General features: G+C 42.0%; 1 protein-coding gene across 7 annotated transcripts in view; it reads left to right on the forward strand.

Moving 5' to 3' along the window:
* col9a1c (collagen, type IX, alpha 1c) overlaps window positions 1–25870 on the forward strand; it is a 90575-nt gene that overhangs the window by 50653 nt on the left and 14052 nt on the right. For 5 of the 7 annotated variants that reach the window (XM_079521843.1, XM_079521847.1, XM_079521844.1 and 2 more), the window contains 19 exons: window positions 113–130; window positions 3152–3241; window positions 3746–3781; window positions 5157–5228; window positions 6228–6272; window positions 6697–6732; window positions 7250–7273; window positions 7442–7495; window positions 8245–8316; window positions 10049–10090; window positions 10677–10733; window positions 11266–11319; window positions 14748–14801; window positions 16231–16284; window positions 17474–17527; window positions 19045–19098; window positions 20033–20086; window positions 21598–21651; window positions 22529–22582. In XM_079521843.1, the coding sequence (XP_079377969.1) occupies window positions 113–130; window positions 3152–3241; window positions 3746–3781; window positions 5157–5228; window positions 6228–6272; window positions 6697–6732; window positions 7250–7273; window positions 7442–7495; window positions 8245–8316; window positions 10049–10090; window positions 10677–10733; window positions 11266–11319; window positions 14748–14801; window positions 16231–16284; window positions 17474–17527; window positions 19045–19098; window positions 20033–20086; window positions 21598–21651; window positions 22529–22582 (978 nt within the window). The remainder of the gene's footprint in view (window positions 1–112; window positions 131–3151; window positions 3242–3745; window positions 3782–5156; window positions 5229–6227; window positions 6273–6696; window positions 6733–7249; window positions 7274–7441; window positions 7496–8244; window positions 8317–10048; window positions 10091–10676; window positions 10734–11265; window positions 11320–14747; window positions 14802–16230; window positions 16285–17473; window positions 17528–19044; window positions 19099–20032; window positions 20087–21597; window positions 21652–22528; window positions 22583–25870) is intronic. The other 2 variants (XM_079521848.1, XM_079521845.1) reach the window with 2 other exon arrangements.

Here is a 25870-nt window from a genome sequence, read left to right on the forward strand (position 1 = left end):
GCTCCTTACTGTTATTGTGGACAGGTCCTCCTCCTCTGCTGACTCTTTGGGTGACGGTGGTGTGACTATTTTCACTAATTCCACATTTATCTTATTTCTCTTGCTTCTTCAGATGTATGCCAATGCGGAGGTATTTAATTTTCTTCTACTACTTTCTACTGTTTTGGGTTTTTTTCCCCTTTGTGGTGCCAAATAATCTACTTTTGTCTACATTGCTTTTCCGTTGCCTCTTTGCTTTGGTTCCATATAGAACTGATACGGTGATGTTCCTTTTTTTTTCCATATCTCATTTTGTTTGTTATTTATTCTAACCTTCCCACACCATCAAGCAATATGGCCAGAGACAGCTGATAACCCATTACTCAATTTGAGAGAAAATGCCAGAAATAGTCTGGGGGAAAAATTAGCCCAAATTAGATGCAGCTGCCTGCAGCAATTAGAGAGATGCACCTCAAGGACTCAGTGTCTTTGCTGTATATGTGCAATGTCGTCTGCCAGGTATAGATTTAATCTGTGCCTTGTGTTCATTTTTCATATTTTTCACATTTTAATTTAAACAACTCAAAGATTTTGGTTCAATTATGTACATAATTAAGTAAGTAGCTGGATATTCTATCTCAATACTTTCAGAGCTCAGTCTCTCTGTGATTTAACTTTATTTATGTCATAAATAAACCCTTAGACGGTTAGATGGACATGCAGCGTGCAGCGAATTAGCAACACAATTGTGCACCTTTTGACAAAAGCCGGATACTTTCGCATAGTTGGTTATTAGATAGATAGATATTCATTTTCAGATGTGGACGGAAGTCACATTTGCACCCCTGGGGACTGTGAGAGGTCAAATCCAAGATGGCTCATCTAACACATGTTTTGGAACCAAGCTGTGCAGAAAAGCATTTAAGGTTTAATTCCCAACTAAATTGGCGGTCCCCATTCATTGCGTGATACTTTTGAGATCACCACCGGGTATTCGAGAAAATATTTTTAGATCACAGTCAATGTACTCATTGACCAAAAAGAAGCAATCAGTGGAAATGTGCATACAGGACGCCTGGTATATTGTCCCTGTGATGAATTGAGTTATTTAGCTTGTCAGATGTGTTTGTCCTTGTGACAGACATGGCGCGCGTGTGTGTTGTGACAGACAGGCATCACTCAAGAGTACAAGGTCAAGACTGTATAGCTGCTTGATTCAACTGTAGCGAAAAGGAATGCCGTCAGACTGAAATGTCTGTAGTGTTATTGGCAATTACTCCCCCTCCTATCATCCGGAGTCTGAGTGCTCTTGGATTGTCAGTCCAGTCCAGTATCCCCACTATAGAACCTTTCTCCATTGAATTGTTCTTAATTAATAAGACCTACTTCATCCTAGGCTGTGGGGGACATTGTGTTTTTCCAGCTATACCCAAATTAGTGCTGCCAACAGAGTAACACAGAGATGGAGGGGAGCAGTTTGGGATTAAGTGTCTTGCTCATAGGGACGGACACATAGCAACACATTACTAAAGAGCCTGGGAGATGAGAAGCCTTGTGTTGGTAGTTTGCCTGGAATGACCCAAGTATACACTTCAGTCAAAGGGCTCTGTGCAGCTTAGATTAAAGTGCAAGGCCAATTTGGATTTGACCTCTCACAGTCCTCAGAGGTCAAATGTGACTTCTCTCCACATCAGAAAATAAACGTGATGACATACGCTAACTATGCTGAAAGTTTCATACTCTTTCAAAAAGTGCACGATTTGCTAAAAAAAGAAGAAGGAAAAAGATGGGAGATGGCTTATGTACTAGCAGATACAGGCTAGGGCAGAGACATAACAGAGACATATAACATAAGAATAAACAATTACTAATGTAAAATCTGGGTCGACCGGGATTACCATAATGTTTGCACTGCATAGATACTGTAGGTATATCAGTGTACAATCTATCAAGTAATATAGTCATATGGGTAATGTGATGTGAGGCTGACACTAATGGGTAAATGTCCTTCCAGCTGAACAGAGACAGTGTGTGTCACAAAAACAACAACAAGTGATGCTTGGTCATGTGTTATTATTACACAATTAGCGTGTCTCTCTGTGATTGCAAAAAGCCAGTGTTCCTGCAGAAAAACATGTTGTAATGTATTCATTGTACATTCATTTCCATGTGCAGTCTGTGCTGTGCACGAGAACTAAACAATAAAACTAAAACAAAGTTGGGTACAATCAAAACAGTTAATGATAATGGATTATATTTGTACAGCGCTTTTCCAAACAAGGTTACAAATTGCTTCACAGAACAAAGTAAAAGAGCAGCATGATAACGATAAGAATTTCAAACAGCAAAATTAAATGGAATGGGTATAAAATCATTCAAATGAGGACAACAGAGAATAAACACAATTATAACACAATCTAACTGGCAAATAGGCAAAGCCATTAGCAAAAGGCATAAAACATAAAAGTATGTTTTCAAACGTGATTTAAAAGAAGACACTGGTTGTGCTAGTCCTCAGCAGTGTTGTTTTCGTCGACTAAAACTAAGACGAAAAATGTTTGTCGACTCCCTTTTTCCACTGACGAAGACTAAATGGAAACTAAATAAAAACTAAGCTATGATGACTAAAACTATGTACTAACAATTTCATCAACAAATAAAAACTAGACTAAAATGTTAGGAAGGGACTCGTGGACAAGAGATCCAGAATAAGTCATTTTACACTTTGTTGCATGCTGAAAATAGCCGATCTCCAAGCTCACAACGCATCGCAGCGATACGCGTTGTGAGCTTGTAGATCGGCTATTTTCAGCATGTGTAAAAACAGTCATTACGACGGCATCGAGGCCCGCCAAAATACATTTTAGTCGACTAAAACAACTGTAGATTTAGTCGACTAAAATCTTATGACATGTAGTTGAGTAAAACTAGAACACTAGTAAAACACTAAGACATTCCTGGTGACTAAAATGTGACTAAAATGTGACTATACTACTATACTATACTACTATATGACTAAAACTAAAATCAAAATGTACTGCCAAAATCAACACTGCTGCCATGTGATAGCCCTATCTATAGATTACAGCAAGACCTGTAAGAATCATTGACCTCAAAGCATTGACCTTTTTTTTCTGCGTCCAGCATTCTGATTGGTTGTCTCCTCTCTCAGCCAGAGAAGACCATTCAAGGACCCCCGGGTACCTCCGGTGCAGAGGGCCCCCGAGGGCCCCAAGGAGAAGATGGCAGAGACGGGAGGGACGTAAGTGTGTTTCTCTGTGATTAAAAGAAAATATCATACAGGAATACACCAGCCCCTGACGACGCTGGTTGGCGCCAAAATGACGTAGACACTGGAAATGTACCGGAAATGGATTTGTTTATGCATTATTATAACATTAATGAATACAGTTTCTGACAACTTGTTGTGTTGCAAAACATCCCTCAGGCAGCAGGAACCAGCTGCAGCATTCCGTGTTGAGTGGTACTTCCATTATAGACAAACACTGTAATGACCGTGGATCTCCCAGAGGTGTCGCCAAACACACCGCCAAGATGACCTTATAACCACCGTACTTTTTTGACTGGAGTCCCGCACAGCTCTAGACTTGACTATTAGGCCCCTCCAGTTTTTGCTGTACACCGAATATTATTCACACTAAAAAGTTCACAACCTGTGAGCTTATAGATCTGCTATTTTATTTTAAGTTAGACTCTGCTTGTATGAACTTCATTGACGCCAAGTGGTCTGTGCTTCTCTCTCTAGGGTCTTCCAGGGTCACCTGGCAGTTCTGGAACAACCGTAAGTATATCAACAATGCCATTAAGCTGTGAAACATGCAATTACCGGTACATAATTCACTCTGTGATGCTGTAGGTATAGCATTGAGCTATGAGGTTGTTGTGTATGTTAATATTGCAGAGATTCGTTTTGGCAATGTAAATTGATTTGAATAAATTTCCAACATTTATTTATTTATGTATTATTTCAATGCCACCAGTTTGATACAGTATATGTATTAGTATGCAGACCCCCATTTGATAGGACTATCCATCCATAGGACATCAACCGTACCGTAAAATCCTCAGTGTTTAACTCTGAGAGTTAAAGGGACACTTCACCCTTTTTGCAAAAATATTATGTTAATGACGTTTAGAAGATTTAGAACACTTTCCTGGGGGTATTTATGTGTGTAATATGTGGTTTTAGATATTTGAGATTTTAGCAGTGAGCCCAGTGTCTCTGATGTCATCGACACTGGGCTCACTTCCTTCCTGGACTACAAATCCCATAATGCTTTGGTGCACTGCTCCTCCTTGTGGATAGGGGGAGGGCTGTCTTACTGAGACAACATGTAGACACCCAGGAAAGTCTTCTATAGATCTTCTAAACATCATTAACATGTATTTTTTTGCAAAAAGGGTGAAGTTTCCCTTTAATCCATTGAGACCTGGAACGCATCCATGTCACGTTAGCGTTTAACCACATTAACCATTAACCCATTTTGGGGCGGGAACCCCTTTTGGTGTTTTAAACATTGTTATAATTTAGCTATTGAAAAATAGCAGTTCTACAAGCTCATAGCGCGCCACCGAGTGGCGCGCTATGAACTTGTAGGTCTGCTATTTTTGAAAAATCGTTAAAATGTGCCTCAAATCTTTCCGAAAATTGTCATGATTTAGAAAACATTTTTTTTTTAATTTCGACGTCAGGCCTGAATGGGTTAATGAAATGTACGGTATACGTCTGGTTCCTAACTATCAATCATTTAGCTGGGGACCCCCTGGAATGGCCTCAAGGACCCCTGGGGACCCCCTGGAATGGCCTCAAGGACCCCTGGGGCGGTCCCTGGCCTCAAGGACCCCTGGGGCGGTCCCCGGGCCGGACCCCACATTGAGAACCAGCGGTGTGTTATTGCATGGCATCCTGACGGTTGTCGTAGATCTCGACCCGCCGGCGAGGACTGCACACCTTCCATTGATTAATCGTCGACAGTGCCTGTCACGCTGTATCTTAGCAACTCTCTGTGTGTGTGTGTGTGTGTGTGTGTGTGTGTGTGTGTGTGTGTGTGTGTGTGTGTGTGTGTGTGTGTGTGTGTGTGCGTGTGTGCGTGCGTGCGCAGGGAGATGCAGGAGGAGATTAATGTGTTTTGGTGTTTGTGGTGTCTGTTTCCCAGGGCAGCAAAGGCGACCAGGGAGAGATCGGTCTTCCTGGACAGAGGGGCCTGCCTGGCCTTCCTGGATCCTCTGTAAGACACCACTTCAGCCACTTTTATCTGTTTCTGATCGATGGAATACCACTATACGACAGAAATGTAAACAGCACGTGTGTTCACAATACATTAAAGGCGAATTCCAGACGACCAGACGTTTTAACACTTAACACTTTGGCTGCTATACAATCGAGGAAGGCCTAAACACAGGGTGCTGAAGGAAAGCATTGAATGATGTCCCTTTTCCCAGGCCCACAGCAAATGTTCTCTTATAGCGAGAATCACACAGCATACCTCAAAAGAAAGCTTAATTTGTCCACTCCAATTTAAAACAATATATATATTTTACCATCTTCCATTCTGGAGATATTGACCTTTATGTAACACCTGCTTTTGTCTGGAAGTGCTGTCTTTGAACAGAAAGCTGAGTTATGGACCGTTTTATGTCACAGACATTAGAGAGAGGACTTCCGCAGTACACCCGGTTTCATTTTACAGCAGGTGCGTATAGGTCCTGGCAGAGCAGCAAACGTTTGGAGAAGGAGGAGAGACCCACGAACCCACGGTTCAAGAGTTTTATTTTAAATAAGAGTCATAATAGCAACGTTTCGGCCTTTCGGCCTTCTTCAGGCAACCTTCTTCAGATATAAAGATTGCTTAAAGATATAAGATATATATATAAAGGTGCACGAGCATAGCAGCCGCTGTTTACTGTGCATTATACTTAAGGTCATTCGTCAAGGTGCTAGGACATGGATTAAAGGCGTAGTGAAATGGAAAATACGTTTTTCCCACTTTTAGAGCATATCATCATGTGGGCATACCTAACAATAGATGCCAAAACAATGGGAAAAGTTCAATTATTAAGGTGCAAACAGTCAGTGCATGTCAGCCGCATAGAGGGCTGACTTTGGTATAATCTGTGAGTGGTGTGAGGTAGAGCAAAAAATCTATTAAAAAAACTATTTTCACACATAAGCCACTCTGCATGTTTCTAAAGTTGTTTGATTGAGTATTTTCTCTCTGTTGATTCAGGGCATGTCTGGACCAATGGGTCCACGGGGTGGCGTAGGAGAGAGGGTGAGTTGCTGTTATAAAGACCTCTTTAAAGTAGGGGTGCACGATTGGGAAATTATGACCGATATCCGATCTCCGATTATTTGCAGGGTCATATCTGCCGGTACCGATTCTGACCAATTCAATCAATAAATAGCATATACTCTTTTTCAAGTGTCTGTTTTCACAACTGAAATACTACTGAATAAAATGAGTACACAAATTAAATGTAGAATTGTTTTTTAATTCAAAAAGAAAATTGTTGGTGAAAACCGATTATATAATCTGTATTATTTTGAGACCGTTCCGATACCGATATGGCATTTTTATGGCCGATTATGCTACCGATTAATCGTGCATCCCTACTTTAAAGCTATAAATGACATTTTTCATGTTATCCTCTTTGAGGGATAACAGTGTTACTGATCTGTGTTGATCTGATCAACAGGGACTTCCTGGTTTTCCTGGTCCACCAGGCACTGCTGTAAGTAGACTTTACAGACTTCACTTTAGTACGTAGGATGTACCACAGCAGCCAATGAGGGAAAACGAATGACGATGACTATATCTCTGCGGTCGGGGAGAAACCACCTAATTCCATATTGTATTTTAAATTTTCACGAAATTAGGAAAACCTTATATTTTTAAAACAACGCTGCAATACTTCATCATCAAATTGTGACTTTATATATTGTCAATTACTCGCATGAGAGCGGGAGAGGTGCTGGAGTTAGTTGCTTTAGCAGACAGTTTGAGGGTCCAATGGAGTTAAGAGGTTTTTTCCAAAGCTCTTTTTAATACATTTTATTGGTTCAATATCTTTTTTACCCAACACACATGCAGATGCAAAGGGTGTTCAATAGCATTGATATATAGATGGAGTTAGGTGGTTTCCTCCCAACAGTGACGATTACTATAGTGTCTGATGTATTTGAAACGTGCCAAGTTCTATATCTAAGTCTGTGCCCCCCCCCCCCCCCCCCCAACCTCTCTCTTCACAGGGACCAGAAAGTGAAGGCCCTCCTGTATGTATTCAAAACCCCAGCATGCTGTGCATCGCTGTCCTCTAAAACTTGGTGCTAAATGACCATAAACACACTGTACGCTGATGATACTATGTTGTAGATGAATGTTCTGTACTGACCCCTCTCTCTCTCTCTCTCTCTCTCTCTCTCTCTCTCTCTCTCTTGCAGGGACCATCTGGGAAAAATGGAATACCAGGAGATGAGGGAAACATCGGGCCTGAGGTCAGAGCTAATTCAGATTACAATTTTTCCTTGCACAGTAAAATCCTGTGTTAATTTAACTTGCTTAAACCAGAACCATTGGTTCTATTTGTATACTCTTGGAGTTAAAGTGAAATAATTTGGACCAATCTGTATAGACACTTGAACCCTTTACTTGGTTGTCCCTCATGGCGCTATACTAGTGTCTTAAATAGCTCATCTACAAGCTCACAACACATTGCAATGTGATGCATCATACGCTTTTACATCTGCTATTTTCTGCCAAAGTTTCCCCCAGAATACGGATGCTAAGGTTTAAGTGGACAGTAGAGAATGTTAACACAACACAACACAACACAACACAACACAACACAACACAACACAACACAACACAACACAACACAACACAACACAACACAACACAACACAACACAACACGTACATCTACAGTGGTCTCCAGCAATAAATGTAGAAGTCGTAAGACATACAGTTACGGGATTGCAGCTTTAATGAACATGGGTGACTATACTGTATGTGTGTTTCTACCTTTTTCGGTTTTAGCGCTATTCAAAAATAGTTTTTTTTTTTTTAGTTTTTTTTTTAACTTTTTTTAAAAAATCTTGAGAACTACTGATTCAGAAGGCATTTGTAGACTCAGCTCTTAATGGGTTTTAAGTTACATTAACACTGTTCTTTCTCGTGTGTGTGTGTGTGTGTGTGTGTGTGTGTGTGTGTGTGTGTGTGTGTGTGTGTACCTGTGCTTCTGGCAGGGTGCGCCCGGGCCCAGAGGTGGACTGGGACTCCCAGGCCTGGCAGGCGCCGCCGGACCTCCCGGGCCCGCGGTAAGGATCGCGTCCAACAACAACCGCCTCCGTTTTAGATGTTTGGATTGAACGGCTCCCCTTTATTGATCTTCATTTGTCACTTGTAGTATCGTCTCTGCTGTCTCCTCTTTTGTCACCTTCACTCGCTATAGTGTAAAGTCCTGATTGCTACGGTTTCTCTCAGTCGCTTGGATGGATTTCTTGAAACCCTACCCTCGTTCTCTAGACAGTGCAACAGATCCCCAAATTCCCCACCCATGAAGGCAATCGGCCAATACACAGTGTTTCACTTCTTCCTGTCATGGTGTGCAGTTGTGCACACAGAATGCAAAGCACTAAATGCAGTTGTCCTTGGTGTAGATGCGATTCTCATTCCTCCTTTCACATTCTGGTCCAAAAGAAATTTAATTTCCACGGTTGTTCATTGGGGAAATCATTGCATGCGAAATACGTGTATATGTACAGTATACAAAAATATGTATATGAGCATTGCGTTTGTGCAAAATTATTGAGTCTGGTTTTTGATTATGTTTAATTTGTTGTATTTAATTGGTTTATTTTTGAAAAAGCCTCCTGACAGGTGTTGGAAATTAGCACTCATGCCATAACACCCAAAATATGCATCTGTTTTGTCCAATGTGATTTGCGTTGTCCAATTAAACATAACATAACGAGGCACAGCATGACGGCTGATTGGAGTGAGTAACGGCGTCCCTTCACGCTGTTGATGAGTGACCGAGAAACACCAATTATTCCATCATGCAAGGGCAAATTGTTGGACACCATGCTTACAAACATAATGTAAAATGCTAAGGCCTCATTCACACGTACCAAACACCAATCAAGCAAATGTTTGGTCGTTTTTTTCGGGCCACCACAATGATTTTCCAATGGGAGTCACGTGGTTTGATCAAACATTTGTGTTTGATTGCTGATTGCTCCCCCCTCATCAAACAAAAATGTTTGGTCAAACCATGTGACTCCCATTGAAAATTAATTGGAGCAGCAATCAAAAAGCAATCAGACATCACACACGGACCGAACATTTGTTGTGTACAGTAGGTGTGTACGAAGCCTAAGGCTTCAAACACACATAAAGAACAGCTGTGCTCTGCCTGTGTTTCATGGCCGCCCCAATGCTTTTCCAATGGAAGTCACGTGGTTTGACCAAACACTTGTGTTTGATTGCCCCCCCCCCTCCCCCCATCACACACAACTGTTTGGTCAAACCACGAGACTTCCATTGGAAAAGCATCGAGGCGGCCATGAAACACGGACAGCACAGAGCATGTTCGTCTGATATGTGTGTACGAAGCCTTAAGAGTTCCAGTGCACCTTTTCTACGTTAAAATGGAGCAAGGAGCAGGGCACGGTGTCCGAGCGCACGGCGGTGGGGCAGGAGTTAGAGGGGCTTTGGGTTTGGTTGCATGAGGTGACATTGTTGAACGTCCGAGTCATTGAGGGAAAAAAACTGTAATGTAACTCTGAAAGACCCTTTACCCTCAGGACTGTTGCACTGTTTCGGACATCTCTGGGTGCCCTTCGTCGTGGTTCAGACAACGACCGCTGCTTGAAACCGTGTGTGTCACAGTGTGTGTGTGTGTGTGTTTGTGTGTGTGTGTGTGTGTGTGTGTGTGTGTGTGTGTGCGTGTGCGTGTGCGTGTGCGTGCGTGTGTGCACTGGTGGTTTATGGGGACATCTAAACCGTTGCGTCATGTGTTTTAGATGACACTCTGCTGCTGTCTTTTAGGGTCCACCGGGTGCTGGCATCTCTGAGGAAAGTGGGGAACCTGTGAGTGTGTTACTTTCTGCTGTCACATCCTCACTCTGTCACTCTGTTCAAGTGTGAATGTGTGTCACCTCACAGTGGCACCTATAGTGCCTGTCTAGTCTGTCTGTCTGTCTGTCTGTCTGTCTGTCTGTCTCTACACTGTTTGTAGGGCTACGACTATCTACTATTTTCCTATTGATTATTCTATTGCATACTTTTTCAATTCATCTTATAATCGAGAAGTGCATTTTAACATTTTCACTTTTTAATATGTGTCAGCGAATCGATTAAATTTGTCGCACAACAGTGTTATACCATTATAGGGTTTTTTTTAAAGCACATTTGCAAGTTGATGATTACATGCCTACAATAGGGATCGGTTATTCATATTTACAATTTACAATTTAGGCATTTTAGCAGACGCTCTTAATCCAGAGCGATTTACATTAAGCAAGAACAAAAAGCATGGCAATACATCACATACATAAAAAGTAGTTATCATTCATGAAACATGCATAAGCTATTTGTTTTTAAATGATTGATTAGTGATTATTTTGTCCATTAATAGATCAGTAAGATTAACTGTTGCACTCCTACCTGTTTGCAGTGTCCTGCCGCCTGTCCTGCTGGACCTCAGGGGAACCACGGCCTACCTGGAATGAAGGTATTAACCACCGTGTCTGTCTGGGGTGGCCTCTGGCGTCTGTCTTATTCAAATACTTATTCTGCTGAAACAATTAACCCATTTTGGACTGAGGTCGATTAAAAAAAACTAAAAGGCTTCTAAATCCTAAATTATTTTCTGAAAAACCTATGTTTCTATGTCAGTGCTGCTCAACCTTTTTCATATCAAGGACCCCCAGAATTATCTCTATTGGGCCACGGACCCCCATCTCAAAATATGTCCCCCTTGAACTACATATTTGCGACACATATTTGCGACACATTTTCACGACTTTTCAAAAATAGCAGACCTACAAGCTCGTAGCGCACCACTCGGTGGCGCGCTATGAGTTTGTAGATCTGCTATTTTTCAATAGCTAAAGTAGAACAGAATGCTTAAAACACCAAAAGAGGTTCCCGCCCAAAATGGGTTAATTGCCACTACAGCCGCTAATGGCTGCTAATGAGCACCGATAATGAGCCAGATAATAATTTAAATTACCGGCTAACGACTTTGCCTTTCTTTCCATCAGGGACACAAGGGCCTGGCCGGAGAACCTGGCAAAAATGGAGAAACTGGAGATAAGGTACGCAGAAACAGTCGTGTACTGTGTATAACGACGCCGTGGGGCGGAAACTTCATATCTCCATATTTACATTTTATTTTATAAATGAAAGCCATACTCATACGTACATCATATATGGCACACAAATGTAGCAAAACAATAGCAGCTCTACAAGCTCAAAGCACGTTTGTTTTGAGCTTGTAGATGTGCTTTCTTTTATGTTAATTCTGCATTTGAGTTGAAGTTTGGGATATGAGGTTTCCACACGATACTTTGTGAATGCAATAATTGTAATGATGATGATACAATTCGTATTGATAAAATGTTGTTTTATCGTGTGATATTGTGGTAATATCGGCAACAAATAAAATAAAATGTCCAATTATCAGTTGATAATTATTGGGTAATATGTAATATTTGCTGCTATACATATATAGTTTAGTTGTCACTTTTAGATCAAGGACCACAAAGGAAATTATTTGGCTGTCTCTCGATGTCAGGAACCATTGAATGTAAACTAGACATGCATGCTGCATCCTTGTGAAGAACATCGACGTCCTCAAGTTAACTTGGTAGAATGTTCACTCAACTTTGCTTGAGCTGGGTTGGTGTGTGACTGTGAAGTGTATTCTGGGATATTATTTGGCAGGGAAGCTGGGAATCAGGAGAAGCCGTTGCATGCGAACTCCAGAGAACGCGTTCAACCTCCTCCAGTCCAGCAGACTGTCTGTCAGATACAGAACAGATATTTGTGGTTTTTCAGTTCTCTGAATGTGTGACACAGTGTGACAGCGTGACACACATGCAGACATTTGAATGAATAGAACTCGGCCTGGCCTGGGAGTGATGACACAACTGAGCTAATTGACGCACACAGGATGAGTCAGACTGCCTGTCATGAGACAGTATTGTTTTTCTTCATGTGTTGTATTTCTGTGCAAGTGACACCACATTGTACCTAAGGCATGGCATGCAGCCATCTGTAATGTAAACCAGGGGTTCTCAACCCGTGGGTCGCGACCCCTCGGGGGGGTCGCCAAATTATTTTAGGGGGTCCCCAAATTATTTTCAAAAAACATTTTTTAAATTTTATTTTCACGATTTTTCAAAAATAGCAGACCTACAAGCTCGTAGCGCGCCACTCGGTGGCGCGCTATGAGCTTGTAGATCTGCTATTTTTAAATAGCTAAATTATAACAATGCTTAAAACACCAAAAGGGGTTCCCGCCCAAAATGGGTTAAGGTTATTGTAGCAGTCAATTTATATTGGGGGTCGGGAGGGGGCGGGGGTCCCGAGACATTGCCAAAGCATTTCCGGGGGTCCCCGGCCAAAAACGTTGAGAACCCCTGATGTAAACAACCCAATATAAAAGAACATTGGCTCAATATCCTGCTGTCATCTCTTACAGACTCAATATGTCACAGTCATATAAAACTCAACTAGACTAACATTGTTAAAATACAGCAGCAGCATTGAGGTACAAAAATAAAAATAGGTTGCGTTGGCCTGGGCCGTGGCTCAGTGGTCCAGGCACCTTGGCTGGTAATCCAGTCTGGCAGTGTGCCACGGGTTCGACTCCCGATCCTGACGGCCTTTACTGCATGTCTTAAAATATAAAATAAAGGTGAAAGCCACAAAAAAAGAAATTGGTTTGCGTTTAAAAGTAGCATTCCCAGGAGTGCTATTACCCAAACTCCAGTAAACATATTCCAAGAAATTGTTTTGCTATACCCAAAAGAGTACAGCACTTCTCAAACTGCAAGTCAAAGAGGATCAAACACTCACATTAACGCAAAACAAACTGCTCAGGGGTTTTGGCAATAAGCCTTCCTCCTCAGAGTGCTTTGAGGATCGTTAAAGGAATGGTTTCCTGAAAGTAAACACAATCCTACTAGTGCTACAGTATCTGCAATACTTGAACACCCTTCAGGTGTTTACTGTGGGAACACAGAGTGCTCTGAGGAAGGCTTTTTGGATAAATGCATAATAATATTGTTGGTGTTATAAGCCAAATAAATAAGTGGAGAAGTGAGCATTTGGTCCTCTTTGAAGTTAGTCATGCCAATTAATTTCCCCCCCACAAACGTGTGTTGTCACTGCTGTTATATATCCTACTGGTTCACCCCCGCCAGTGAGGAGCCCCCACCGGAAGGACAGAGACCCTCCGTCCTATACTCCTCCCGCCCAGCACCACCTGCTGACCGCATAGATAATCAGTGGTGTAAAGTAACTAAGTACTTTTACTTAAGTACTGTACTTAAGTACAATTTTGAGGTATTTGTACTTGAGTATTTCCAATTTCCAGTACTTTTACTTCTACTCCACTACATCTCAGAGTCAAAATTTGTACTTTTACTTCACTACAATTATTTGAAAACTTTAGTTAATAGTTACTTTGGCGATTTTAATTTTGATTAGAAAACATACATTAACCACTATTAAACCTATACATTTTGGCCATTTGAAAATAGCCGATCTACAAGCTCACAATGCGTCGCAACGCGACGCATTGTGAGCTTGTAGATCAGCTATTTTCAATAGATTTTGAAAACATTTTGAACTTGTGAAGTGGGACATTCTGCAATATGAGTACTTTTAGTACGTTTTGATGCCGATACTTTTCAATTTTCAATTCCGTACTTTTACTTGTAACGAAGTAGTTCTAAATTGCAGTATTGGTAAAACAATTGAGTACTTTTTCCACCACTGTAGATAATCAACAAAGCCGGATGCACCGTGGTGGATTCCAACCACCGGTGGACACTGCGGTGGTGGTGGTGGGCAGCTGCATTACCACCACTGTGCCACCCCAACACCAAATGCAGCGTATCAAATTTGCAACTACAATATCTTTTTTGACAAACAAACAAACAAGCACACAAAAAACGGTTTGACACAAATCGACAGTCACAATAAAATAAAATAAACTGAACTGTGTGAACTGAGTGGTGCAAGTCCCCCCCCCCCCTCTCTCTCTCTCTCTCTCTCATTAGCAGGCAACATTGCAGCACTATCTCTCTCTCTCTGTTTCTGGCACAACAGCTCCACTTTTGGTACTCATTGGTACTGGTGCTCATAGTCACACAAACACGAACACACGGTTGACACGGACATTGCTGTTCCTTGGAGTGGTTGCACCACTCAAAAAACAGTTCTATGTAGTAATAAAAAGAACATAAGACAAAGAAAGAAAAAAAGACACACAACTAGGCGGGAAGGAAGGGGAGAGAGGCTGTGTTCTTCACGATAAAGACAGGCAACTACAATATCTTACTGAAAACAAATAATGTTTTAAGAGCTCTACGGATTTGTCCTGTCCCACATGACACAACATTTCAGTCACTTGTGGTAATGGGAGAACATCACCTGGACATCTTGTACAGGGATGTGATCGTCCTGTTTCGTTTCCAGCTTTAATTAATTTGTTCCTGTTGATTTCAATCTGCAGGGAGACACGGGAGCAGGTGGTGCAGCCGGTCCCCCTGGACGCATGGGTGATGATGTAAGGACTTCTCTTTGTTTGCATGTATATTATCGTCTCTGTCGGGATGGAAAACTCATATTAGGTCCAAAACAGTTTATTTTTTCAGGATTCAAATGTAGCAAAAGTAGCAGTAGGGGGCGTTAATTAAGCAATATTACACGAGAGGGTGTGGTTTAACGTGATTATTATATTATTATATTATGACAGTGATGCGGTAAGGAACGAGACGTAGTTGCATGATTATTGCCACTGAAGTGGCAATAATCATGTTAAACCACACCCTCGAGTGTAATATTGCAATTATACAACAGTTACCCTTAAAACTAAGAAAATCGCTGAAAAAACATCGTTTTTTAATGACAGATGTAGTCACTACGACCACAAATGTCCCAAGAAACTAGCTAGCCTAGCCACCGAGTTTGCTGCGCTCTGGGAAAACAGTGCAGCTGAATAGAGCACCGAAGTCTGACGTCACTTTCAGTAGAGGGCACCAACACACAGGTTCATGTATTTTTTTATTTGCATTGAAATCTCCATAGGGCGATTTTAGGTCGCTTCATATAAGAACAGTGTTTGAAAAATAAACCGATCACCCCAGCCTTTCTGTCAGGGGAGTGGCTGTGCGTCGTTAATGATGTCCATTCATATTTGATACAGCCAGTTTCTGGAGAAAATGGAATTAATGTGGCCGCAAAAGCCTTGAAACTACATATGAAGGCAATGTCGCTGCTAATATACGCCCAGCTGTCAACACATTGCGTTCCTGAGATTCCTCGTTGACGTAAGCTCAGCTGGTGGTGACTCGACTCGTACTAACCACAAAACATTAAATATCAATAAAATAAAAATAAACGTAATTGACATTCAGTTTCTGTTGTGCGACGGGCAGACGCAGCCACCCCCCCTATCCGGAAATAGTCTCTGGGTTGTTTGACTCGTTTCTAACGCTTATTTTGTTACTCTTTGGGTATATTTGTTCATTTCCACCTTCAGTCGATGCTTCATATCCATATGAGTGAAAAGGCCGGGGTGATCGGTTTATTTTTCAAACACAGTTCTTATATGAGGCGATCTAAAATCCCCCTATGGAGATTACAATGCAAATAAAAAGTACATGAACCTGTGGACTGACATCAAGGCAGGGAAAAGAGAGAAGGTTTGAGCGCTTGTACCGCAAAAAGTACAGGTAAAAGGGTTTTCTTCTGTGTGTTTCTTAGATATTTACAAGCTTTTGCCACAAACGGTACAACCAAATGGTCTCTTAGGTTATTTACAAGCTTTTGCTCAAACCTGAGTTGCTAGTAGATCAATATGCTATGTTTGATACTTTTTGTGTTAGACTGTACTATGATCAAGTACAGTGTGCATTTACATAAAAAGTTAAAATAATAGATATGGCAACAATATGTGTGTTATTAATGATTACATCTCTGTTCTATGTTTCTAGGGTGGGAGAGGGCCAATTGGATTCCCTGGTACCCATGGAGAGAAGGGAGACAAAGTGAGTATTTAAAGGAGCATTCAGTGATTTGGGTGATTTAGAAAAAACCCCAGTCCGCCCCGGTAACAAGCTGTGCACATGCACACACTACAGGCCAACAGCACGCACACCAAGGCCCGCCCCCGCTCGATCATGATTGGCGGAAGGGCCCTCTCTATCCTGATTGGATGAAGGCTGGGCCACCTAGCCAAAAACGAAACCTAAGGTTTTTTGACCCCAGCAGTTAACTGGGGACAGGGAGGAACTCCTTATATGGTCAGCACACTCTATAGTAGGGAGGATTATCACGACAAAACAAAAAAATAATATTTGAATTAAGTTAAATCACTGAATATACCTTTAAAGCACTGAAATTAAAGCAGCAACCCGACACTTTTCTGTCACACCTGGGACAGTTCCCTTTAGGGGAGATCTGCACAGTTATTCTAATGGTGGGGTCTGGGGACCCCAGGCGGTCCTTGAGGGGGTTCCAGGGGGTCCCGAGCGAAATTTATTTGAGGTTTCATGACATTAATTTTCTTTTAGGTTTTATGACCTCAATTACACCCACACAACCTGAACTTTGATCATTCAGTGGATTTTCTGTGTCTGGAGTTTTCTCCATTTTTCTCTAGGGTTTGGAAGCCTTTTGAGCTGCAATGAAAACAGGCAAACAGGCCTCAAGAGTGACATCTCCTGGCAAATCCCATTGGCATATGGGATGTGTGGAGTCACAATCCACAGGAAAATCAGAGGACTTGTTTGAGCCAGAAAACCTTAGACCACAGAAAATCTACTGAATGTTAAAAGTTCAGTTTTTTTGGGTGCAATTGAAAAAAAAGAAGAAAAGAAAGACAAATTACAAAAACTTTTTTTTAATGTCACAATCCCTTCAATGCAGCATCAAAATCTGTTTATTATTTGAAAATAGACAATCTACAAGCTCCCAACACATCACTTTGACGCATTGTGAGCTTGTAGATCTGCACTTTTCAAAACATTTTTACGCAAATCTTGTATGGGGATCCGTCCCTGGGACAAAATATTTTCAGATGGGGGTCTACGACCAAATATATAATTTGGAAATGAGTGGTTAAAAAAATAATGTCTTAGTCACAAAAATAATTCCAGCTTTGAATGTTGTCACACAGAAGTTGTAGGCCTACAGTTGTGCTTTCATACTAATGGAGTATTGTTCTGTCTCACACAGGGTCCTCCTGGTTTCAATGGCATCCCAGGACCTACCGGACCGCCCGGAGCTCCTGTAAGCTGCAGTCACACATCTCACAATAAACCCATTTAGAGTAACCTATAACGCAATGCAACGCGTTTTGAGCTTGCAGAACAGCAATTTTTGCTATTATTTGAATTGGAGTCCTGAAAAGTAACATTTTTATTGAATTTCAAATGCATTTAGTTATAGTTATGTTAACTTTATGAACTGTTAAAATAACTACATTGGACACAAAAAGACAATAACATTTGAATACTAGTCATTTAATACTAGTCATTAAGTACTAGTCATTTAATTAATACTAGTAATGAAGTAATTAAAGCGGGTTTGGAATTGTAACAGCTGAAATCAATACTACTGTATATCAGTATTCTGATATTAACATGCGGGCCGCATTAAAGATGGAGTGCCGTGATTTTTTTCCACCCTAAAACATGATCATCAGGTCTTATTGTTATATAAGGAGGTATCATTTTTTCAAAAAAGTGTACAGTATTTGTTTTTATGTGGGCACGCCCACCAGTTCATTAAGTATGCCTGGTTTGCCTGGTGGGTGGTGATGGGTGGTGATCCACCTGAACTGAAGCCGCACCCACAGCTGTAGTTGTATGATAAAGGGGGAGGGGTTAAGGGAGGGGCTGATAGTGTGGTGTCACTATATTACTGTTTATTTCATTGGCCCGTTTGACTGTCAAGGGTTCAGCCTCCAGGAAGAAACCCTAAATACAAAGTTAATACACCATTGCACATAAAAACGACTCCAGGGTGTCTAATGAAGTACTGTCACCTCATAGACACATGAAAAACTGGAAAAATACCAAAATTGTGGCACTCCATCTTTAAGTGATGGTGGGGGACGCATGTGGCCCCCGGGCCGCCAGTTGCCCACCCCTACTATAACCTTTCAAGGCAGAAAAGCATCTGTGTCATGTCATGTTTCCATCTGCTACAGAGGTCGAGATGTAATGTCTTCATACAACACTGACACTTCTGTAAAGTTCTTCAGAAAACCGTAACAAACTGTTAGAAGGCGTTGTTAGAGTCGGCCTCGGGTCAATTTACAATTTACAATTTAGGCATTTAGCAGACGCTCTTAATCCAGAGCGACTTACATTAAGCAATAACAAAAGGCATACATCACATATATAAAAAGTAGTTATCATGAATCATGCGTAAACTAAGAACGTAACAGTGGAGTATCTATGTAAACTATACATAGTATACTATACTATATAATATATTATACATGTGTACTATAAAGTGCTATGACTACATAAAGTGCAGTTCTAGAGCTGTCTACGTAACAAGCTATAAGTCTGTTTAAAATACTATCTAAGTCTACATAGTGTGCTATCTAAGGCTAGGGCAAGTGCTACGGGCCATGGGAAGATCACCTCTGTATCTTCTGCCGTGTTCTATTCAAGGAATGGACAGATTGTTATTGATGATAGCCAGCTCTCCTGCAGGCAGAAGATTGTTTTTCCATAATTGCTGCTGCGCCGCGCTGATGCAATTTGTTGACATGCTTTGGATTTCCTTCGTTATAGGGTGTGGAGGGCATCAGAGGACGCCAGGGCTTGGAGGGAGAGAAGGGTGATGATGTAAGTGACCCCCCCCCAACCCATCCTCACATACTGTATCTAAACAGTATGAAGTATGATTTGAATTAGGGTTGCAACTAGGGATGCACGATTAATCTGTAGCATAATCGGAATTGGCCGCCCATATCGGCCATGAAAATGCCATATCGGTATCGGAATGGTCTCAAAATAATACAGATTATTTAATCGGTTTTCACCAGCAAAAAACAAAAACAAACTGCATTTAATTTGTGTACTGATCTCATTCAGTTGTGAAAACAGACACTTGGAAAAGAGTGTATGCTATTTATTGATTGATTGAATACTTTAACAGGCTTTGGGCCAAGCCCCTATAGGGCCTATAGGCTTGTTTCCATTGTGGTTCTCTGTATAATATCGGAATCGGTCAGAATCGGTATCGGCAGATATGACCCTGCAAAATATCGGTCATAATTTCATAATCGTGCACCCCTAGTTGCAACTATCCATTATTTATTATATATATATTACGATGACCTTTTCTTTCTTTTTTTTAAAAGAATCTTTAAATAATCCAGAAGCATAAACTAAACTAAACTTAACTAATTGATTGGTTAATCAATGCATCAATGTTTATTTTTTTCTTTGTCACAAAGGGGTGTGTGGAATTGTGAAAATAGCCAATCTACAAGCGTTTTGAAACTTTATAGTCCTAGATTGACTATTTTTTTTACATTTCTGAAACATTTCACCTATAATGCTTTACCGAAAATAGGGACAAATTACTCATCGATCATGTTATTCAATGATTCAATGATTCAATGATTCAATGATTCAATGATTCAACGATTATCAATATATATTTTTTAATAATTCATTAAATCAATTTAGCTTAACTGTTGCAGCCCACATTTGAATGACACGCCCTTTTCTCTATTAAAATGAAGGGTTTGATTGGCTTACATCTCATCAACAGGGAGCTCAAGGACTTCAAGGAGAGCAGGGCCCTGCGGGTAAAAAGGGAGACACGGTAAGTTTTAAGAATGATGGATATTGTACAAATGTCTGGATCAGGGCCCACTGGAACATCTCAGAAGTGTGCTGTGCGACTTCAAGACTTTTCAAGAGCATGTTTATTGTTAGTGATCAATCAATTGATTGCGTTTCGGCCTGGATCAATGGAAACAATGTAGTGTGATACCCTCGCAACCCACCAGTGGGCCTCGGGTCCACAGGTTGAGAACCACTGTTGTAAATGACATGATGAATCATTGCAACGGACTACAGTTAATAATCACTGGTGCCTGTATATCATTATCTATAAACCCTGGTCAGCCATACTATATCATTGCTGTCAGGTGGAAACCGTGTATACTAGTATGTAAAATCAGCAAGAGCAAGATCTAAAAGTGAGGAAGGCGTGGAGGGCCCTGAATGGCATGGCCAGTGTATGGAACTCCAACCTCCCCGACAAATCAAACTCAGCTTCTTCTACGCGACGGTAGAATCTGTTCTCCTATATGGCAGTGAATGCTGGACCATGAAGCCAACTCTGCAGAAGGCTCTAGACAGGTGCTACACCAGAATGTTACGTGTAGTGCTCAACATTAGCAAGAGTACACATGTTATACCAACGAGAATCTGTATGCCGGAATATTCAGGGTGAGCGACAAAATAGCAGCCAGGAGAATGAGACTCGCAGGACACTGCCAGAGACACCAAGAGCTCCCAGCCAGCAAACTGGCGCTGTGGGAACCAACACATGGGCACCGGTCACGAGGACGTCCCACACTAACATATGTGGATGTACTCAAGAAAGATGCAGGATCAGGAGCACAAAGCACCAATGAGCTGGCCGGATGTATGGAGAATCGGGATGACTGGAGGCGACGATGGTAGGCTCTTCTGAGGACGACTTAGAGAGAGAGATGTCAAATCAAGTCTAAGAACAAAGGGAGTCTACCAACGCGCCTCACGGCTGGTCCGGTGCATCACAGGAACAAGGATACTTAATGCAGAAGGAGGAGAGGACACTGGAGCAGCACGGACATTTTAAGTCTTTTATTTAGGTGCTAGTATGCAAAAAAGGACCTATAAGGTCTTCATCAGAGTCTCTGACTCTGATGCAATGGAATGCAATGGTGTCTGCCTGGCAGTGACAATGTTGCATTGGTGAATCAAAATGTCACCAGTAGTGACTTGACTGTTTCCTTGGCTGCCTAGAGTCAGGTCTGACTTTGGAAAGATCATGACTTAAAACGAAATACCAGCCTCTAAAACATACTGTATTTAATAACCGTCGTACCAAATATACAGTGAAAATAACCGTTTCAAGGTTTTTGAAATAGTTTTGAATTTCTTGAATTAGCCAAAATTGGGATGCCAGGTTGAAAGTAGCTGAACTAGTTGATTCTGCTCAATCTACAAGCTCACCATTGTGAGCTCGTATAGATTGGCTATATACCCCAATTCTGGAAAATGGTTCTTACAGTACGTGAAGTGTTAAAGAAGTCTGAATGAGTGAATGTTGTGATGTCACAGGGGGAACCTGGCGCGGACGGGTTGGACGGGGCCGACGGTGCGGACGGAGCCAAGGTGAGTGTGTGTGTGTGTGTGTGTGTGTGTGTGTGTGTGTGTGTGTGTGTGTGTGTGTGTGTGTGTGTGTGTGTGTGTGTGTGTGTGTGTGTGTGTGTGTGTGTGTGTGTGTGTGTGTGTGTGTGTGTGTGTGTGCTCAACATCATGAATATGTGTGATTTCCTACAGACGACAGATCCACTGTCACACAAAGCTGACACCAGATCGATGACTCATGTTTACAAGCTGCGTGCGTGCGTGCGTGCGTGCGTGTGTGCGTGCGTGCGTGCGTGCGTGCGTGCGTGCGTGCGTGCGTGCGTGCGTGCGTGCGTGTTGCACCATTATGATTAAGTCAAAGATTCTCATTAGGATTTTGTTGGTGTAAAGTAACTATGTACCTTTTCTCACATTTAGTACATTTTGATGCCAATCATTTTGTCCTTAAATCAAGTCAAATTTTGAATACAGGGCTTTAGCTTGTAACTTGTATTGTTACTTTATATGCGCAAATGTCATCGCAATTAAACGGACACAATGAGTGGCATCTAACTGTATGTAAACAAATCAGAGCAGAATCTAAACGAATAGTTTTATTGTCATCAGATCAGAAAGAAAGAAAGAGAAAGAAAGAGAAAGAAAGAAAGAAAGAAAGAAAGAAAGAAAGAAAGAAAGAAAGAGAGAAAGAAAGAAAGAAAGAAACCTATATAACCAAAGACAGAACCACAGTGCAAACACAAGAAAAGGACTAATATAAATATTCCATAGCTTCTTCCACCAACTGATTGACAGCTTGGTATTATGTATCCAGTGAACATTCAGTACGTATACAGTAAACATAATGTACAGCTGCATGTGATAGATACATTATTTGACTGTGCATATCCTCTCTGTCTTGCAGGGAGAACCTGGCGTTTCTGGCGCCAGCGGCATACGGGGGATTGTTGGAATTCCCGTGAGTCCCGCTTCATTCATCTGTGTCATTGTGCATGTCTGTGTCATTGTCATGTGTGTGTCATTGTGCATGTCTGTGTCATTGTCATGTGTGTGTCATTGTGCATGTCTGTGTCATTGTCATGTGTGTGTGCTCTTGTCTGAGCGTAGCGCCAAGGAGAGATAGAGAAATGTAACATATTCACATTGTGTGGTTCAGTCGTGGACGGCCATATAGCTGAACGGGTAGAGAGGCCGTCTGGTAATCAGAAGGTCCCTGAACGGGTAGAGAGGCCGTCTGGTAATCAGAAGGTCCCTGAACGGGTAGAGAGGCCGTCTGGTAATCAGAAGGTCCCTGAACGGGTAGAGAGGCCGTCTGGTAATCAGAAGGTCCCTGAACGGGTAGAGAGGCCGTCTGGTAATCAGAAGGTCCCTGAACGGGTAGAGAGGCCGTCTGGTAATCAGAAGGTCCCTGAACGGGTAGAGAGGCCGTCTGGTAATCAGAAGGTCCCTGAACGGGTAGAGAGGCCGTCTGGTAATCAGAAGGTCCCTGAACGGGTAGAGAGGCCGTCTGGTAATCAGAAGGTCCCTGAACGGGTAGAGAGGCCGTCTGGTAATCAGAAGGTCCCTGAACGGGTAGAGAGGCCGTCTGGTAATCAGAAGGTCCCTGAACGGGTAGAGAGGCCGTCTGGTAATCAGAAGGTCCCTGCATGTCCCTGAGAAAGACACTTAGGGCAGTATTAAGCGTGTCTTAAGTATACAGGTCTTATTACTTCACTTAAGACCTGGAGGCGTGGTCAATGCTGTTTGGCCACTCAGAATAGCCAAATGGCATTGATCACGCCTCCAGGTCTTAAGTTCAGTAATAAGACCTGGTACTTAAGACACGCATAATACTGCTCTTTACCTCCAAACTGCTCCCCGGACACATGCAGCACTGTATGAATGGTACGTCTCCACTGCCCCTAATAGTTAGAAAAGCATACCGTGAAGGGTAAAGACAAACAAAGATACATTTTTTGGCTTTTTGCCTTTATTGATACTGTAGAGACAAGTGAAGAATGACAGGAAAGAGGGAGAGAGAGAAGGGGAGAGACATGCAGCGAAGGTCGTCATGAACAGGACTTGAACTTGTCAGGCCATGTGCAGTATGTGGCATGTGCCTGGACAACTTGGCCAGCGGTCACCCCAAACAAATTTCACTTCTGACCGCCATTAGATTTTTTTCCCCCCTTTTTTCTACTACTCCTAAAAACAATTCTCCCAAACTCTCACAATCTGGTATACATTATTGCTGTATAGTCATGTGATCAAGATGTATCCGTCAGAGTTTTCATATTCCATTCTGAGTTTGCGGATTTCATAATATTATGGTGTAATTAATTATAGGTAAAGTGGCCTGGGCGCAGACCTGAGCTCCGAGAAGCCCTTTTGTCTAGTTATTCTTGTGGGTATTGTATTGTCCTAGTACAGGACAATACAATATATCGGCAGCCCCAAAGGGGCAGCAGTGGCTCAAGAGGTAGAGTGGCCGGTAGAACAGTCGGATGGGAACCACAAGGTTGCCAATTCGATCTCCGGGCTCCCCCAGACTTTGTGTCGAAGTGTCCTTGAGCAAGACGCTGGACCCCTAATTGCTCATGATGTGCAGGTTGGTGCCTTGCATGGTTTCCTCCACCATCGGTTTATGAATGTGTATGTGAATGTGTTAAAGGCGCTATATACAGTACATGCACCATTTACCATTTATTTACAGTTCACACCCTCTGCTAACCCAGTCAGTCCAGGTCAGACAGCCAGGCCAGTCTTTAGGTCTATTTATAAGCCCAGTTTACTGGTGATGTACGTACACTTATACCTCTTTTCTTATCTGCTAATGGCTCATACATTATGCAAACACAAGCACAGATGGCCGAGTCGCCTTTTATGGGTTTCTTTTCTTTTATTGTTACTATTTTTTCAACTGGTATTACTCTACTACTTAAGTTATTATTCCATAGTTGAAATTCATTACTCTTAGTCTTACCTCTGTCTGTAATTCAACCTTAATTGCGCCGCTGTCATGTCATCTTCCCTCTGGATCAAGAAAGGTCAATCTACAGTATGCATATATTCAATCACGGTGCAGTCTCTAAACTTAATCAAAACTTAATCACAGGCAGTTTTCAAATGATCCAACATGTGTGTGTGCGTGACAGTGTGACTGTGTGTGTCTGTGTGTCTGCGTGCGTGCGTGCGTGCGTGTGTGTGTGTGCAAAGGCTATAGGAAAATCAATGGGACATGCAGAAGCTATCCTCTTAGACATGGTTTCATAAAACATTTAACGGTAAACAAGCAGTCGATGCAGCGGGGGGGGGGGGGGGGGGGGGAATCCAATATCATCTAGTGATGTGGGCAAGGTCGTTCAGGTTAGAGGGCGGGACTAGAACGGCCGTGTAGACAAGAGAGAGAACGGAGAGAACATTGTCTCTGTCGGTTGATGTACACAATTGTTACTTTTTAAGATCATCTCGGTTGTGTGGAAACCTCATAATTTGTCTAAAACAGTTACTTTTCAGGATTCAATCTGCTACTTTTGATTATTTCGTGTGATGCTGTAGGACGAGGATCCAATTATACATAGCACATTTTCGCAGGATGATCAAGTATAGGGCAAGGCAATTCAACCAAATGGTTCAGGGGGGGGGGGGCACGGTGTCAGAATACCCATGGGGCGCCTTGGGGGGGGACACTATATCTTAGAATAGATGCAGACCTATTTGACAGTGCAGCAACATAATTGCCTTCCTTGATGCATTAACGAGCGCACACACACGCGTGCACGCACACACACACGCACACACGCATGCACGCACGCACACACGCATGCACGCACACACACAGAAGCTGAAATACGGAGATACAAGGTTTCTGCCTATCCATTCATCTCACAGTCCTCTCAGACCATATAATTACTCTGTCATTTCCTTTTTTTTCCTTCTTCTAGGAAGAGGGCATTTTACACATGAAATATAGTTGGTCATTCCAAATGTGTCAGTGCTGATTTAAAGAGCGGATGTCGAGAGATGGAAGCTCTTTTCTTAGTAACATCAGACTGTTTCTCTGATACGAGCCGTGCCTGATGCATATATACGTTGTTATTTCTGATAACATATACGATAACATCTGATAAAACCTTTATTGAATTTGGTTGAATCATAGCAACAGCAGATAAACGAAGTGACGTCTTGTTTGGTTGGGCCTCGTATGCTCACAGTCTTCACAATGCAAACAGTAACACGATCATGTGTTTGTCTATCTTCATGTTTC

Source organism: Electrona antarctica, assembly GCF_951216825.1.
Source record: "Electrona antarctica genome assembly, chromosome: 15".
NCBI lineage: Eukaryota > Metazoa > Chordata > Actinopteri > Myctophiformes > Myctophidae > Electrona > Electrona antarctica.